Source organism: Vanessa atalanta, chromosome 24 (assembly GCF_905147765.1).
Source record: "Vanessa atalanta chromosome 24, ilVanAtal1.2, whole genome shotgun sequence".
Lineage (NCBI taxonomy): Eukaryota > Metazoa > Arthropoda > Insecta > Lepidoptera > Nymphalidae > Vanessa > Vanessa atalanta.
In genome coordinates this window covers 657,363-671,283 of record NC_061894.1, presented here as the reverse complement: position 1 = coordinate 671,283, position 13,921 = coordinate 657,363, and the positions used below count along the sequence as shown (strand labels likewise).

At 32.1% G+C, this 13,921-nt stretch overlaps 2 protein-coding genes across 3 annotated transcripts in view; both read right to left on the bottom strand.

Moving 5' to 3' along the window:
- The window catches only part of LOC125073598, a 136,551-nt gene extending 128,919 nt beyond the window's left edge, over positions 1 to 7,632 (bottom strand). For both annotated transcript variants that reach the window (XM_047684482.1, XM_047684483.1), the window contains exon 1: positions 7,342 to 7,632. The gene's annotated coding sequence lies outside the window, so the exon portion shown is untranslated. The remainder of the gene's footprint in view (positions 1 to 7,341) is intronic.
- Positions 7,633 to 9,294: 1,662 nt separating this feature from the next.
- Positions 9,295 to 13,921, bottom strand: part of LOC125073434 (E3 ubiquitin-protein ligase MYLIP) — a 30,377-nt gene continuing 25,750 nt past the window's right edge. The window contains exons 3-6 of the mRNA XM_047684259.1: positions 12,296 to 12,512; positions 10,731 to 10,889; positions 10,479 to 10,609; positions 9,295 to 10,108 (exon numbers count right to left, since the gene is read on the bottom strand). Of these exons, the coding sequence (XP_047540215.1) occupies positions 10,009 to 10,108; positions 10,479 to 10,609; positions 10,731 to 10,889; positions 12,296 to 12,512 (607 nt within the window). The 3' untranslated portion in view covers positions 9,295 to 10,008. The remainder of the gene's footprint in view (positions 10,109 to 10,478; positions 10,610 to 10,730; positions 10,890 to 12,295; positions 12,513 to 13,921) is intronic.

Below are 13,921 nucleotides of genomic sequence, written 5' to 3'. Positions count from 1 at the left end.
ATCATCGTCATCTATTTATCAACGCAAAGCTTCAACTATAAGTCATCCAGATAAAAAAAATCTAAATATACTTTATTCGAGTGGTATTTTTTTTAATAAAAAAGGGTTTGTATAGTGATTGTAGTTACATTTAAATCAATTTAAAATATATTTTAATTAATTAGGCTTTTATGAATATAAATAATACTTTTGATTCATCATTTTACAGATTTGTATTAAATATAAAGCTACCACCACCGGTTCGGAATGTAAATTTGACTGACGAATACCGGCAACAAACTCAGTACTATTTCCAAACATTTTAAATACAACGTAAGGTCAATCAAAAACTATTGAATTTATGTCCGAAAAATTTTATTAGTATAATCATTTGCCGTCAATAATAATTATTTATTAGTCTAAATATTTTAATCACCACATGTACTGGTACTATCGAACGTAGTATTAAGAAAGTATCTAGTTAAAGATGGTTGAAAACTAGCTCCTTTTAAACCGTACTACAACAAATACAGCTATAACCTATTTCAACCAGAAGAGAAATAAACATCCTTCGACATTAAATTGAATAGATATCATTCGACATCTTTGTCAATCGATGATGTTCAATAACAGATTAAATGGAATTAAAGCTTGTTAAAATATAGATGCAGAATTATATATAAAGCCAAGGCAAAAGTCAGTTCGCTTTCTTGCTAAGAATACATCAACATCGACACTACTATCGCAATAGAACCTAGATAAGCACGACAAACGCGTGTAACCGAACACGACAATTAACGCATACGTATAATCTTTACCACATACTGCAGATTGCCTAATCGTATCGCTAATCGCTTGTAAAAATATAAAGAAATACGAACATCGTTTAAATAACAATCGATATTCATATTTAACTAGAACCTCATTCCACCGAATTAAGCACCAAGACATCTAAATGTTTTTTTTTAATTTTTAATAAGTACATTAATACGCTGAACAATGCTCTCTTTCCAATGGAACTCTGGGGTTCCCCAGACTGGATACTAACCAAGCAATGATTCAGACATAGATAATATTATACATAGACGATACAACTAAAATACAGTGTGGATATTCATTTTAACATCGCAGTTTCCAATAGCAAACAATTCATTAACATTAATACATTTTTTAATAATCTAAGACATTCTAGAATCTTCCATCAGCATGTGATGCAACATTACATGCTAAACAAGACATTGAAGAATTTAGTAAACAATTATCATTGAATCTTCTTTAGTCTTTATTCTTAATAAAAAAAATATATATAAATAAAACGATTCATCTAAACGTGATTGGTTTTTTGAACCCCGGTTATCATTTTTTTTTTTTGTATAGGGGGCAAACGAGCAGGAGGCTCATCTGATGGAAAGCGACTACCACCGCCCATGGACATCTGCAACACCAGGGGGGTTACAGGTGCGTTGCCGGCCTTTAAGAAATAAGTACGCTCTTTTCTTGAAGGTTCCCAAGTCGTATCGGCTCGGAAAAACCGCCGGCGAAAGCTGGTTCGACAGAGTGGTTGTGCGAGGCAGAAAATGCCTTAAAAATCGCGCTGTTGTGGATTTACGGACATCTAAGTGTTGTGGGTGAAATTTAGAAATATATAATAGAATATCATATTGATATTGTCATGTCATATTCATAAATTTACCCTTTTAATCTGTAACAAGCGAATGGCAGCCGAATTACTCTTGTATGAAATTAGAATACAATTATTTATATGAATAACTAGATGAAAACAAAAGTTAACGCGCAAGCGGCTTCGTGTCGATTTTGGATTGGTGGTATATAACGACCAAAGGTTTGATGAGTAGTGATCCAACATGACAACATACTTAGACATCTAGACATTTTTACCATTTCAAATGGAGAAGATTCAAATTTTTCACCACGATGCCGATACCCGGCAACTATATTTATCAAATCGTTATCGTACATTAGTAACCTACAATTCTTCAGTGACGAACATTACACTAAACCTTAGTTATTTCTTTAAATGTTTATATCATGTGCGAATTTTTATTGAGACTTTGAATTACACCTAGTAAACAATTCTATCATCGACAAGCGAAATGAAATATTTCTTGAATAACCGGACCAAAGTGATGATTGTCAACTTAATTTCCGTTCGTCAACCTATGTAACTTAACCTAGACCAGAAATTTGAAATACAGCCGCATTCGGAAATATTTCATTATCTTATCAAACTTCATTTACGTATAAATATTTTAGTTGAATTCGGTAAAACTGACGATGTTTGAAATATAAATTAAACACTTGAACAATGTTTACCTAATGAATTCCAAACATGGGTTAGTTGCTTGCAATTTGGTATTATTTATTCTTAGCGTATTCCGTGTCAATGACATTAGGTATCGAAATTTCAATATTATTGTAATACTATTTGTTTTTAAAATCGTTAAAAGTCATTGTTGTTAAAATACAGGTTTAATCACAGAAATTATCTAGCTTATTCTAGCTTAAATTTATGATTCTTAATTAAAGAATATAAAGCCGTATTGATAAAAATACCTGGCCGAACGAAGTTCGCTCGGCTCTCATAAATAACATTTTCAATCAGTTACGTTTATTCAGGGACTACATTTATATATAGATAAGAATTCAAATCTAATCTAATTTATACAAATATTATTCCAATTTCAAGTATTATTAACTGTTTCAGGTTTATTATTAAAAATAATAATAAATCTGACCGAGAGAACTCGCTGGTCATCAAAAGTGTATTTGATAACAACATAGGTTAGGTTAGATCTATGATGTCTGCATCAAACATCACTACAGCATCTCTTCAAACTATCTGCAACTAATCGAGCTATGATGAGAATCAGGTATTGTGGCGTCACGCAAGTGACTTAACTCAGAAGCAATGCAACAGGCGTCTTCTAGTATAAAATAAATTATTCAAACTCGAGTTAATTCCGTAAAATAAGACCGTACAAGTAACACAGAAGCCGTGTGTAATGTTTACAAAACATTTAATATTCAGAGAAGGAGCTCAATCACTTGAAGAGTGGCTAATGGATTGGATTTCTGTTTTATCAACATGTCGTGACTCAGATGACAATAGCCACCAATTGACTTAATACTAGATACTCAAAGCTAGGGCTGCCAGATACGACACCCAACACATTGCTAATATAATTTTAATTCTATTTGACTATAACGCTGCAAAATTATGCCCTACCCATACTAGGTGTTTGTCCGGACATCTTACGGGCATAAAAATTGTAATTCTCAAAAATATTTTCTTAACGGATGATACGATGATTATTTAATATTCCTTTAATTTCCCTTCGTAAAAAGGATAACACAAAACATTTAACTATGTATGACAAATTTGCTTTACTTTTACGTAACAACTGTCTCATGTGCCTCGCAAAATACGTAATGCCGTTGTTTCTGCGTCTAAACTGTATACGACAAATCGAACTAGTATCCCGTTGGATTATGAAAGAGAATGTATTAGTTTGTGCCTTGATGCACTTCAATGTCCTGCGATGTTAGCTAATGTTTTTAGAAAGGTCACAGTGACGACATCAGGAGGACATAATCTTCACACTTTTGTTTTATCTTCGGTTGACTACGTATATTCAAATTAACCTTTGCTCTTAATCAGAATAATCATTGGGAATTTAAAAAAACATTTGAAACTACATCTTTAATTTCTTGTATTTACAATTACAATTATTTCTATAAGATATACATTACTTATTGTTTTGTATAGATCTTAATTATATACTTTTTCATTAAAAATATAACAATAATAAATGTATGAACTAATAATTCATTTTATTTCATTTGTGAGTGATAAGTGGTCGAGCAAAAAGTAATCGTAACCATAAAAACTTCTTAAAAGTTACTGAAGTACTTTCTCTTCCTGTTTCTGATTTTTGAGTTAACTGTATAATTTAAAAAAAAAACACATTTTTTTTTTATGATATAGGGGGCAAACGAGCAGGAGGCTCGCCTGATGGAAAGTGATTACCACCGCCCATGGACATCTGCAACACCAGGGGGGTTACAGGTGCGTTGCCGGCCTTTAAGAAATAAGTACGCTCTTTTCTTGAAGGTTCCCAAGTCGTATCGGTTCGGAAAAACCGCCGGCGAAAGATGGTTCCACAGAGTGGTTGTGCGAGGCAGAAAATGCCTTAAAAATCGCGCTGTTGTGGATTTACGGACATCTAAGTGGTGCGGGTGAAATTTAGAATTTTGTCGAGATGTCCGAAGGTGAAATTCAGCTGCCGGGATTAAACCAAACAATTCCTCGGAACACTCCCCGTGGAAAATTCGGTAGAAGATGCAGAGTGATCCAACATCTCTACGCAAAGCCAAAGGATCGAGCAGATCAGACAGGGCGACGATCGAATTATCGACGATCACGTCGATAATTCGATCTGCTCTACGTTGGATACGGTCCAATGGAAGGAGCTGGTACTGGGGAGCACCCGCCCAGAGATGAGAGCAGTACTCCATGTGAGGCCGAATTTGCGCCTTGTATAGTCTTAGGCGATGGGCCGACGTGAAATATTGTCTTGCCTTGCTGAGCACACCAAGCTGTTTTGATGAAAAACATACCATACCACGTCCCTATTTTTAACAAATCGTTATTGTTTACCCGTAACCGTCAACCGACCGTTTTTTATTTACGATATACGAAACGAAAAGTAGCTTCTATAAGTGTTCAGGTAACGTGCGAGTTCGAAACTAACGAAATGTTTTTATAGGAACTTACGCTTCGTACACAATTCTACCACCCGTTAGCGAAACGAATCGTTAATTAAATATAACGATGAAACGAATGGATAGTGTAAAGTATTGAATGGAATTGTTCAGTGAATGATAAGGATTATCTTTATATACAGATATAATGTGTGTGTTTATTTAAAAAATCTCCTAAACTGTTTGATTTCAATTATTTTTTTCTGTGTATTTGAATAGGTAACTCGACGGGCGATTCATATTTCGTAATGTACATATATTGATAACTTAAATATCATTCATACAATGAAAAGTAACAATTACAATTTACACAAGGTTATGTAATCGGTTTTAATTAATTTATAGTTTAATTTTAGTATCAAAATCATACTTATATTATAAATGCGAAAGCAACTCTATCTGTAACCTCTTCACACTTAAACCGCTGAATCGATTTAGATGAAGTTCGCTATGGAGATAGTTTGAGTCCTGGTGAAAGACACAGACTATTTTTCTTTTATTCACCCCTACAAGCAGTAAAATAAGGATTGACGATTACGTGCTATAGGTAAAGTTTTATAAATAACGCGCGGGTAAATCTGCAGTTTTAGCTAGTAAAATTATAAAAACGAAATTATGTTATTTTACGTAGGTATTCTATGCGTTCGTACATCGTTCGTCATTTCTATTATCAACGTATAAAAGGCTTGCGACTCACGCCTTGCTTTAGCTAGTCAATTATTTAAAAAAGGGCACTTTCACGTCATTCTACATCTACGATAAATTTCGCAACAATTAATCCCATATTTAGGCATAACTAAAGAAAAAACGAATGACAGACATACTCTTATTTTTACATATTTATTAATAAATACATAACGTAAAGATTGTCTGTATATAAAACCTGTTCATCTGTTATGAAAGTTATTAATAAAATACAAATTATTTTATTATTTTAATAATTGCAATCGAAAATATAAAATATTATATAAATATGTTCAATGATTACATAATTAACATGTTTAAAGTTTAAAATTAACTTTTAATTTGCCTTGAAAACTTGAAACAACTTTTAACTCAACATGATTAATGAAAATATATTTTTTTATAAATCACAGACAAGTTAATTGATATATTGCATTGAAACAGATAATAAATATATTTTTATTCTAGATCACTAGTAACATTCTATCAAACATGGTAATTAGGTTGATATCTGTAATAACATAATCTACAATTACTAGAATATTCTTGAATATCTAATAAATATTGTTTCTGTTATAAAAACAAAACAATTTAAACATTATCTGGATGGATTATACAAATTTAAAATAAATCGTACAATAGGTGATGCAGTCTTTTATTTTTCAGCTTGTATCATTAAAAGTTTGCATTAACACTAAAAATGGGAGTTGTTTAATAATCAATTAAGCAAAAATCTTATGGCCCTACATTATACCTTAGCTATGTGTGAGTGGCAGGATGTGTCAGAGCAGTAATGTTTGACACTAGTGGAACGGCATAAGTACAGCTAATAGTTACTATTTCAGCAGCATTTTCAGGATATTTATATAGGGATTTCATCACAATTATATTTTAAGAAATATTTAAGAGAGACACAGTAGGTAGTTGCAATTATTTTTAATTCTGGGATAATGGGATGTCTTTTATGTAAAAGAGTTTATTTGTAAATTACAAATCAATGTTCAATTCATAAATAATTATGAGTAAACTTAATTATTATATATTTATTGTGTATATTGTAATTTATTCTTGTTTTTGTCTCATTCTGTATTCAAACATCATTGAGTCAAATGAGTTGAAACTTTGTTCAGTTTTTGGTAGTGGAGTAAAAGTGTTTGGTGTAATATTATAAACGTAAAGTTGATGGAGTTTGTGTCAATCTTTAGTGTACAGACAGACTTTAGTATACAGATTAACTAACAATACAGAGCATATTGAACAAAATATATGTCTTGACTTCTTCTAATGCTTTGAAATAATTTTTGGATTTCACAAGTAAATTAAGTATACTATATTTTTGACTTTTTTTTAAATACTGTTCTACAATAAACTTTGAATATAACTTTTATGAATTTATACAAATACTACTTTAACCCCACTACCCTTTTTAATCTATTTCATATAAAAATCGAGTTTAGAAACTCACGATTAGTTAAAACAAATGTCTTTTTTTTTGTTTATTTTAAAAAAGTGTTGAGATTGGTATTAAATGCGATGTGCTAGGTGTCGGTATACGTGTAGAAACTAAGGAAATGGACAGTAAACCAAAACTTTTTGATTAAAACAAAATGGAGTGACTTAGATACCAGCACTGTTCGAGGTTTCGATAGGTTTATAACAAAGGAACGCTGGTTTCCAAAGTATTATAGGGGTTACAATGTCATACCCGGGGCATATAATAAAAACTCGACTGTTGGCAACGTGTGAACCCAACAGCTGTGAGACACGCACGGCCGGCTAGCCGGCGCCAGTTAAGCCACGCCACGAATGATTACCTGATATAGTCAATTAGGTTACCAGCCTAATAAAAGTAAAGGCTCTGGCTATTGTAAAGAATCAATCAAAAAAATTACTTACATGACAGTAACACCGGTATCATCCAATAACAAGCATAACTACAGCCGAAAAACGACTCACACAGCTTAAATAATAATCACAATTCAACACTGAACATTTTATCTGCCTTCCAACGCAATATTGCACATACGATTTTATTATCATCGATAACTCATAACAAAGACCACGAAAACACATACACAAAATAATGTAATATTCGTAGCGTTATTATCACAATATAAACGGGATTAAACCTAACAAGCGCATAACACTTTTCTACTCGTCCTTGCATTCACATAAATTGGCAGCCATCTTGCGTTCATGCGAATTTGTAGATGTTGCCATGTTCAGCCTAAAAAATATTGCTCCCTAAATTTAAAAAATAATTTTCTTTTATTCTTAGTGTCTGTAAATTAGAAATCAATAAATACATTTTGTAGTTACGCTTAAAATTAAAACACTGAAAATAGATTTTATAGAAGTTCTTATAATATAATAAGTTATAATTTATTTATTTTTATATATACAATTGTACACATTTCCTACAATTTACTTATTTTTCTACAATGGCAGCACCCAACTATCAAAGACAATTTTGTTTACAATTACAGATTACATATTCATATTATGGTATAAGCTATGGCATACACAGACTGCACAAACGTACCAAAAACACTAATGCTTATCTATAAAAAGTAAAATAATTGTATTAAATTGTTTTATGAAGTTAATTCGCGTTGCGTTATTTTATAACCAAATAGAATAAGATTATTAAGACATTATTTTCATAAATTATTGTATGCAAAATAGACAAATCGGTAGAGTGCACTTCATAATACTAATCAGTAGTAGGTATTCCTTCTCTTTTAAATATTACTCTTATACGTTTTAAAAGTGCATCTAAATAATATTATCCTCATGTATTATAAATCCAAATAGCCTTTAATGTTTACCTACCTCTGATAGTAGAATACATTTTTATGTGATATTTTCATTTTATTTTTTAAAACAATCTAAAACATAATTGTAATCTTCAATTTAATAATAATCAGTCTCTAGAACCAAACTGTCGCTGTTTTGGTGGCCGTTCCCAAGTTATAGCTTCAGTGTTGTTTGGAGCAATGGGAATTTGGAAGAGGGTAGGTGCATCGTCAGTAGTATCTCAAATGCATTTGTTTAGTTGATATGCCTCATTGGTTGAATCTGTGGTCTCTATCTTTTTCGCTCTGAGGACCGTATGACTGACCGTATGTTTGTACTGAGACTAATATTTATGCCCCTGTATATGCTGTATTTTTCGCTTAATTATTTAATGATATCATAACAAAGTTTTTATATTGATATATCATTTTGATATATTACTAGTTACTAGTTAGTATACCCCTTCATCATTATCTTTAACCATTCGACCAATTTAATACAACCAACGCTTCGCGCACGACACGAACTGCGAATTATGTCTTTCTATATTTATAGATTTGAATTAAGACCGTGTTTTACTAAAATGTTACTGTTAGATTAAAATAACGGTTTATTTGATTGTAACTACAAAGCAGAATAGAACTAATTAACTAGTATAAATTTCCTTCAATAATGCCCAATTTTATGATTGCAATGATTCCTTATATATAATGTATCAAGTCTTGGTTTAAAATAAGACTTTAGTTAATAAGCTGTGTCCACCTGTTGAAATTTTGCATGATTTAGTACAGTTTTATACATGTAGTATTTTTTAGTGTGAAACATTCTAAACTAAGGTAGACTCGATGACAACTATCTCGTGACGAGAGATAGCCCATACCCCCTCGTGGTGTATAGTATCATAATTGTACTTCGTTGCTATACATTATTATAATAACAATATGTTGAGTTATTCAACAAAACTCTGTTTTTACTAATTCTACTTAAATTTATTTTAAATCTATTTATTATAATATTAAAAGGTTTAAAATAAAATAACTAATTTGGCAGTATATTCTAAATTTTAATTTTTTCATATTTTTATTGCATTTTACAGAAATAACTTACAGACCACAGGTCTTACGTTTACTTTAACTTAGATATTTAAAAGTGACATGAAAATTATCAATACGCAATATTTTAAGAAAAATGCAATTTCCACTTAAATAAAAACATATTTGGTAAAATTTATTCTATCTTTTTATTTAAAAATGAAGACGCTTGTGGCATAGATAGAATGTTAATGTTATCACAAGTATATGTCTAAGTTAGATACATATATATCGCCTTCTAAAACGAAGGAAAGTACACTTAGCATAATGTAAGTATTAAGACGTTTTTGTTAATTTTTATATTATAATTGATAAACTCCACTTATTCTTAAATGCTAAGAAGTAAGTACGGATTACTGAATACAATTTTGGAATGTGATCAAACTTGTCAGTCGAACGACATTCCATTAAAAAGTTATATAGTTAAAAATGCACATTTAACGCGTCAAAAGATCTGACTAGACAATCACACACACACTTATCATTTTTATTGTCCAATAAGGCAGTCGGTTCACAATCTACAATCCTGTGCGCACATTCCGTTAATGTCAAGTTTATTGTCAACTTTCGCGCAAACTGGGCTGACACGTCCAAAGAAATTTTCGTTCGAAAATTTTGACGTCTTGCAGCAATTTCGTTCCATTTCGTTACAGCGAGGCGCCGCGCAGAGCGATGACTATTTTATTATTACACCAGGACTCTTCTGATATTCCACTGGTAGGAAAATGTGCATTAGCTTCTCTATTTCGCCGCGGCATAAGGGACAGCGTTCACAACTGTAAAAATAAAATAAAAATAATTTATAATGTGGTACAAGGAATCATTGTTATAGCGGAATAGTACTTGTTGCACAGTTTTTTTGATATTTCTTACTTCACTGTTATATACAGTTAACTGTATTAACAAGATTATAACATAGTAAAATCTAAAACGGTTAGATTTTTGTCTTTTTGTCTATTTAACGAAATATCTGTGCCTTTATGGCACACAAAGCCATCATAAGCTAAGAATAATTTATTTGATTCTTGATGAACTATTGAATATTATACCCTTTTTCCTCAGTCGGCTTTCGGATGAGAAATAGCAAATGTATTGCCCGGTCAGGTTAAGGTTGTTTTTGGGGTAGATGACAGAAGAGGTACATACCGCGGCGCACATTCGTTGCAGCAGACGACGTGTCGACACGGCAGGAACAGCGTGTCGATGGCGGCGTCCATGCACACGCGACACGCGAACACGTCGCTGCCGCTGCGCGAGCGGGAGCGCTGGCGGGACTCCTGCGATAATGAGAGACTCGTTAAGTTAAATATAAATTGTCGGGACTATCAAATCGTACACATGTAAACAAGAGTCAGAAGCTAGGCGCCCGCCATAGGGCAGAGGGCGCGCCAGACGCACCTCGGCTGCAGGCCCGGCGCGCCGGCGCGGCTCGGCGGGCGCGCGCGCGTGGCGGTCGCGGCGCGCGCGGTCGTGCACTTCGCGACACGTGCGCCGGATGTCGAACACGTAGCGGCGGCCCAGCGTCGACGAGTCGTTGAATATCGACGCGATCGTACCCTGGAAGAGAACGTTCGAGTCAAAACATCGTCGGATATGTATTTGTTTTCATTTGAAACACCTTCAAACTCGCATTCGGTACCAATCATATTCATAAAAATTACGGAATTAATACCATAGCATGATCTGTGGGAGTAGAATATCAGAGTGTTACAGCGTTCCAAGCGTGGCAAGCGATAGCGACGACTGAATATCAAGGAACTCAATTTATTGTTTCAAAATTTACATAACACGCATGTATGTGCACCGTACAGCACGGTCATGATTTGTTGGAAAAATATTTTTCAATTTGAATACAGTTGTACATTTTGTTTTTACATACACATTGCATTTACACACGGTAAATGTAATGTGTATGTAAAATTTTTAAATGCATATCTAATTAGTTTACAAACGACGTCTCAATTATATAATTAATTAAATACATATTTTTATTCACGCAGGTTTGTAATTTTGAACGACGCCGAGATTAATATTCAAGATAATGAGCGAGTATAAATGGAAGTACCATTAGTTCGGACACCGTCCGACCAATCGACGATCGTCGTCGTCAATAAAAATATAACTTAACCTGCCACACCCCCGCCATGAATATATAATTACTTTGCCTATTAATTAGTTAAGGAAACAAAGTCCACTTCGCTTTTATATACATTATTTATGTAATATTTATTCAATACAATATACAGGTATTTTTGTGAAATGTACATGAACTTTTGTTTTTCATTTTAAATACGGAAATAGAGGACTTCGATTTAAATATTTTATTCGATTAAAAGACATTTTGAAAGACAAAGAGTTCGGCTTAGATTACTAATAAATAATTTATTTCGTAAATTAAATTTGAAACAATGGATTATATTAATTAAGGTTGGTTTATTATGTATCTGGTATACAACGTCCAGTTAACTTTAGTATATAGTAATGTATAACTATTTTTGTTGTCATGAAATGATTTTTTCATTTCGAATGTAAAACAATTGTCAATTTGTGTTTTCTAAATAAACCAATTTTTTAGGAAAAACATTTTGTTCATTTATATATTGTACCTGAACTTTTTGCCATACGAATTATAAAACAATAATACTATAACTAAAACAATACATCCTTGTCATTTGACAGTTGTAATCGTGATTAATCGTCGCCATATTGTATTTAAGCATGTATTAAAACATGCAATGAAAATCATTTATCATCATGGTTTGTATATATTACATAAACTCTCGTCTATAAACTAATTATCAATTTTGTATTACAGCAATTTCTAGTTATTTGATATATTTTGGCTTTTAAAGCGTTTAAGATGTGTAACGTCAACAAAATCTAAAAACACTGGCCGCCATTTTGATTCTAGACATTTGTGATTTTAGTTAATTTTAAAAAATATATCCCAAATCGATTCCTACCTTTAGATCTCTAATAAACTGCTCGGTGACATCGGTCCTAACTGTTTCGCAGCAGTAGAATGCGTGTTTCTCAGTGACAGCGCGGTAAAGTGCAGCAGCTTGTCCAGAAGTCGCCATTTTGAATTGCATCGTCGCTTCATGACCCTTTCCGGTCACGAACGCCAGTTGGAAGATACGGCGAAGAGGCTGAGCCCGGTGTATTGCAGTGTAAGGGATACTGGAATAAGAAAAACGAGGCTATAAATTTGTTTTTTTTTTTCAGATTCCACATATTAATTAAAGATTTTAAAGTTTGAGTACATACTCTAGATTTTAAATATAATTCATGTAGTTTTTTGTTTCAATATTTAGTAACACGTAAACACATGTAGATGAAATGCTGAAAAAAATTAACAAACAAAAAACAGACAATCAAGCTCATTTAAAACTTCGTGTGGTTTTAGAAAAACATATATTGTATTTTTTTTAATCCTTTTATTTTAATACCAATATAACGTTGCCAAACAAAAAAAATAGTTAATCTAGGTTTTAAACAAAACATCACAGAGTATTAATTGATAAGAATGTATGTTAAGGATTATTTAATTAGAATTTAGCACGTGTAAACTCACTTGCTAAACTCAAGTAATTGGGAAAGGTTTCCATGCATTATCAAAATTGTTTATTAAATATTTGCAAATTATGTACTTGAACGTAATTCGTTTAAACAAAATATGAAGAGGTTATTAACTTAATGAATGGAATTACTCGTTTGGAACGATTAATACGAACGATTAAATTAAGTAATTAAGTTTTTATTATTGTGTGAAAAAATATTATTAAATAAAGGACATAGTATACGTGAGAACCACATCTCACGTGACATCATTAATTCACTTGAATTTTGTTAAAAAATCTATAGTATTATATTTTTACAACATATTTATCCTCATGTCTTGATTCCGAGTACATCATTGTATATCGAGTACTACGCAACTGGCATATTATTTTTGCTATTGAATTTTTGATCTTGTTTAGTTAACACTATATACTCGACTCTAACATAGCCATAGCAACGACAACAAGACTTAGACATAGACAATCTTACTTCTTTTAATTTATACGATATATTTCTAACAGTACAGTTTTATTTAAATATTAAAACAGTATTTATAAAATAAGTTTTTTGTTCACGTATTCATAACAAGTCTATTTTTATGTGCATTTGATAACGGAAAAGAGATAATGTCGGATACATATACATCTTTGGTATATCTTTTGGGAACGATCGCGATAATATTGTTTTTCCATTCATTTTGTTTTTTACATCTTATCTACTAGATTTTTTAGATATTAATTTTTATTTCGAATTGTTAACAGAAGGGTTAAAGAGCAAACGACACCTGAGAGTTAGTGACCAGCACCGCCCATTGGTGCTGGTACTGGTAAATCAGTGCATTTTATGTCTATTGTCAACAATTACCCCCTCCCGCCCCTGGAATTAACCTTGTGGTCAAGTTAACGTTGAATATATATAAAAAAGATCCATTATAAATGTATACAAATGTACCTTACTAATAAGAACTTAATATGTTTTTGTAAATAATTCGATTCGCGTGTACATGAATAATGAAAATAATGAATAAT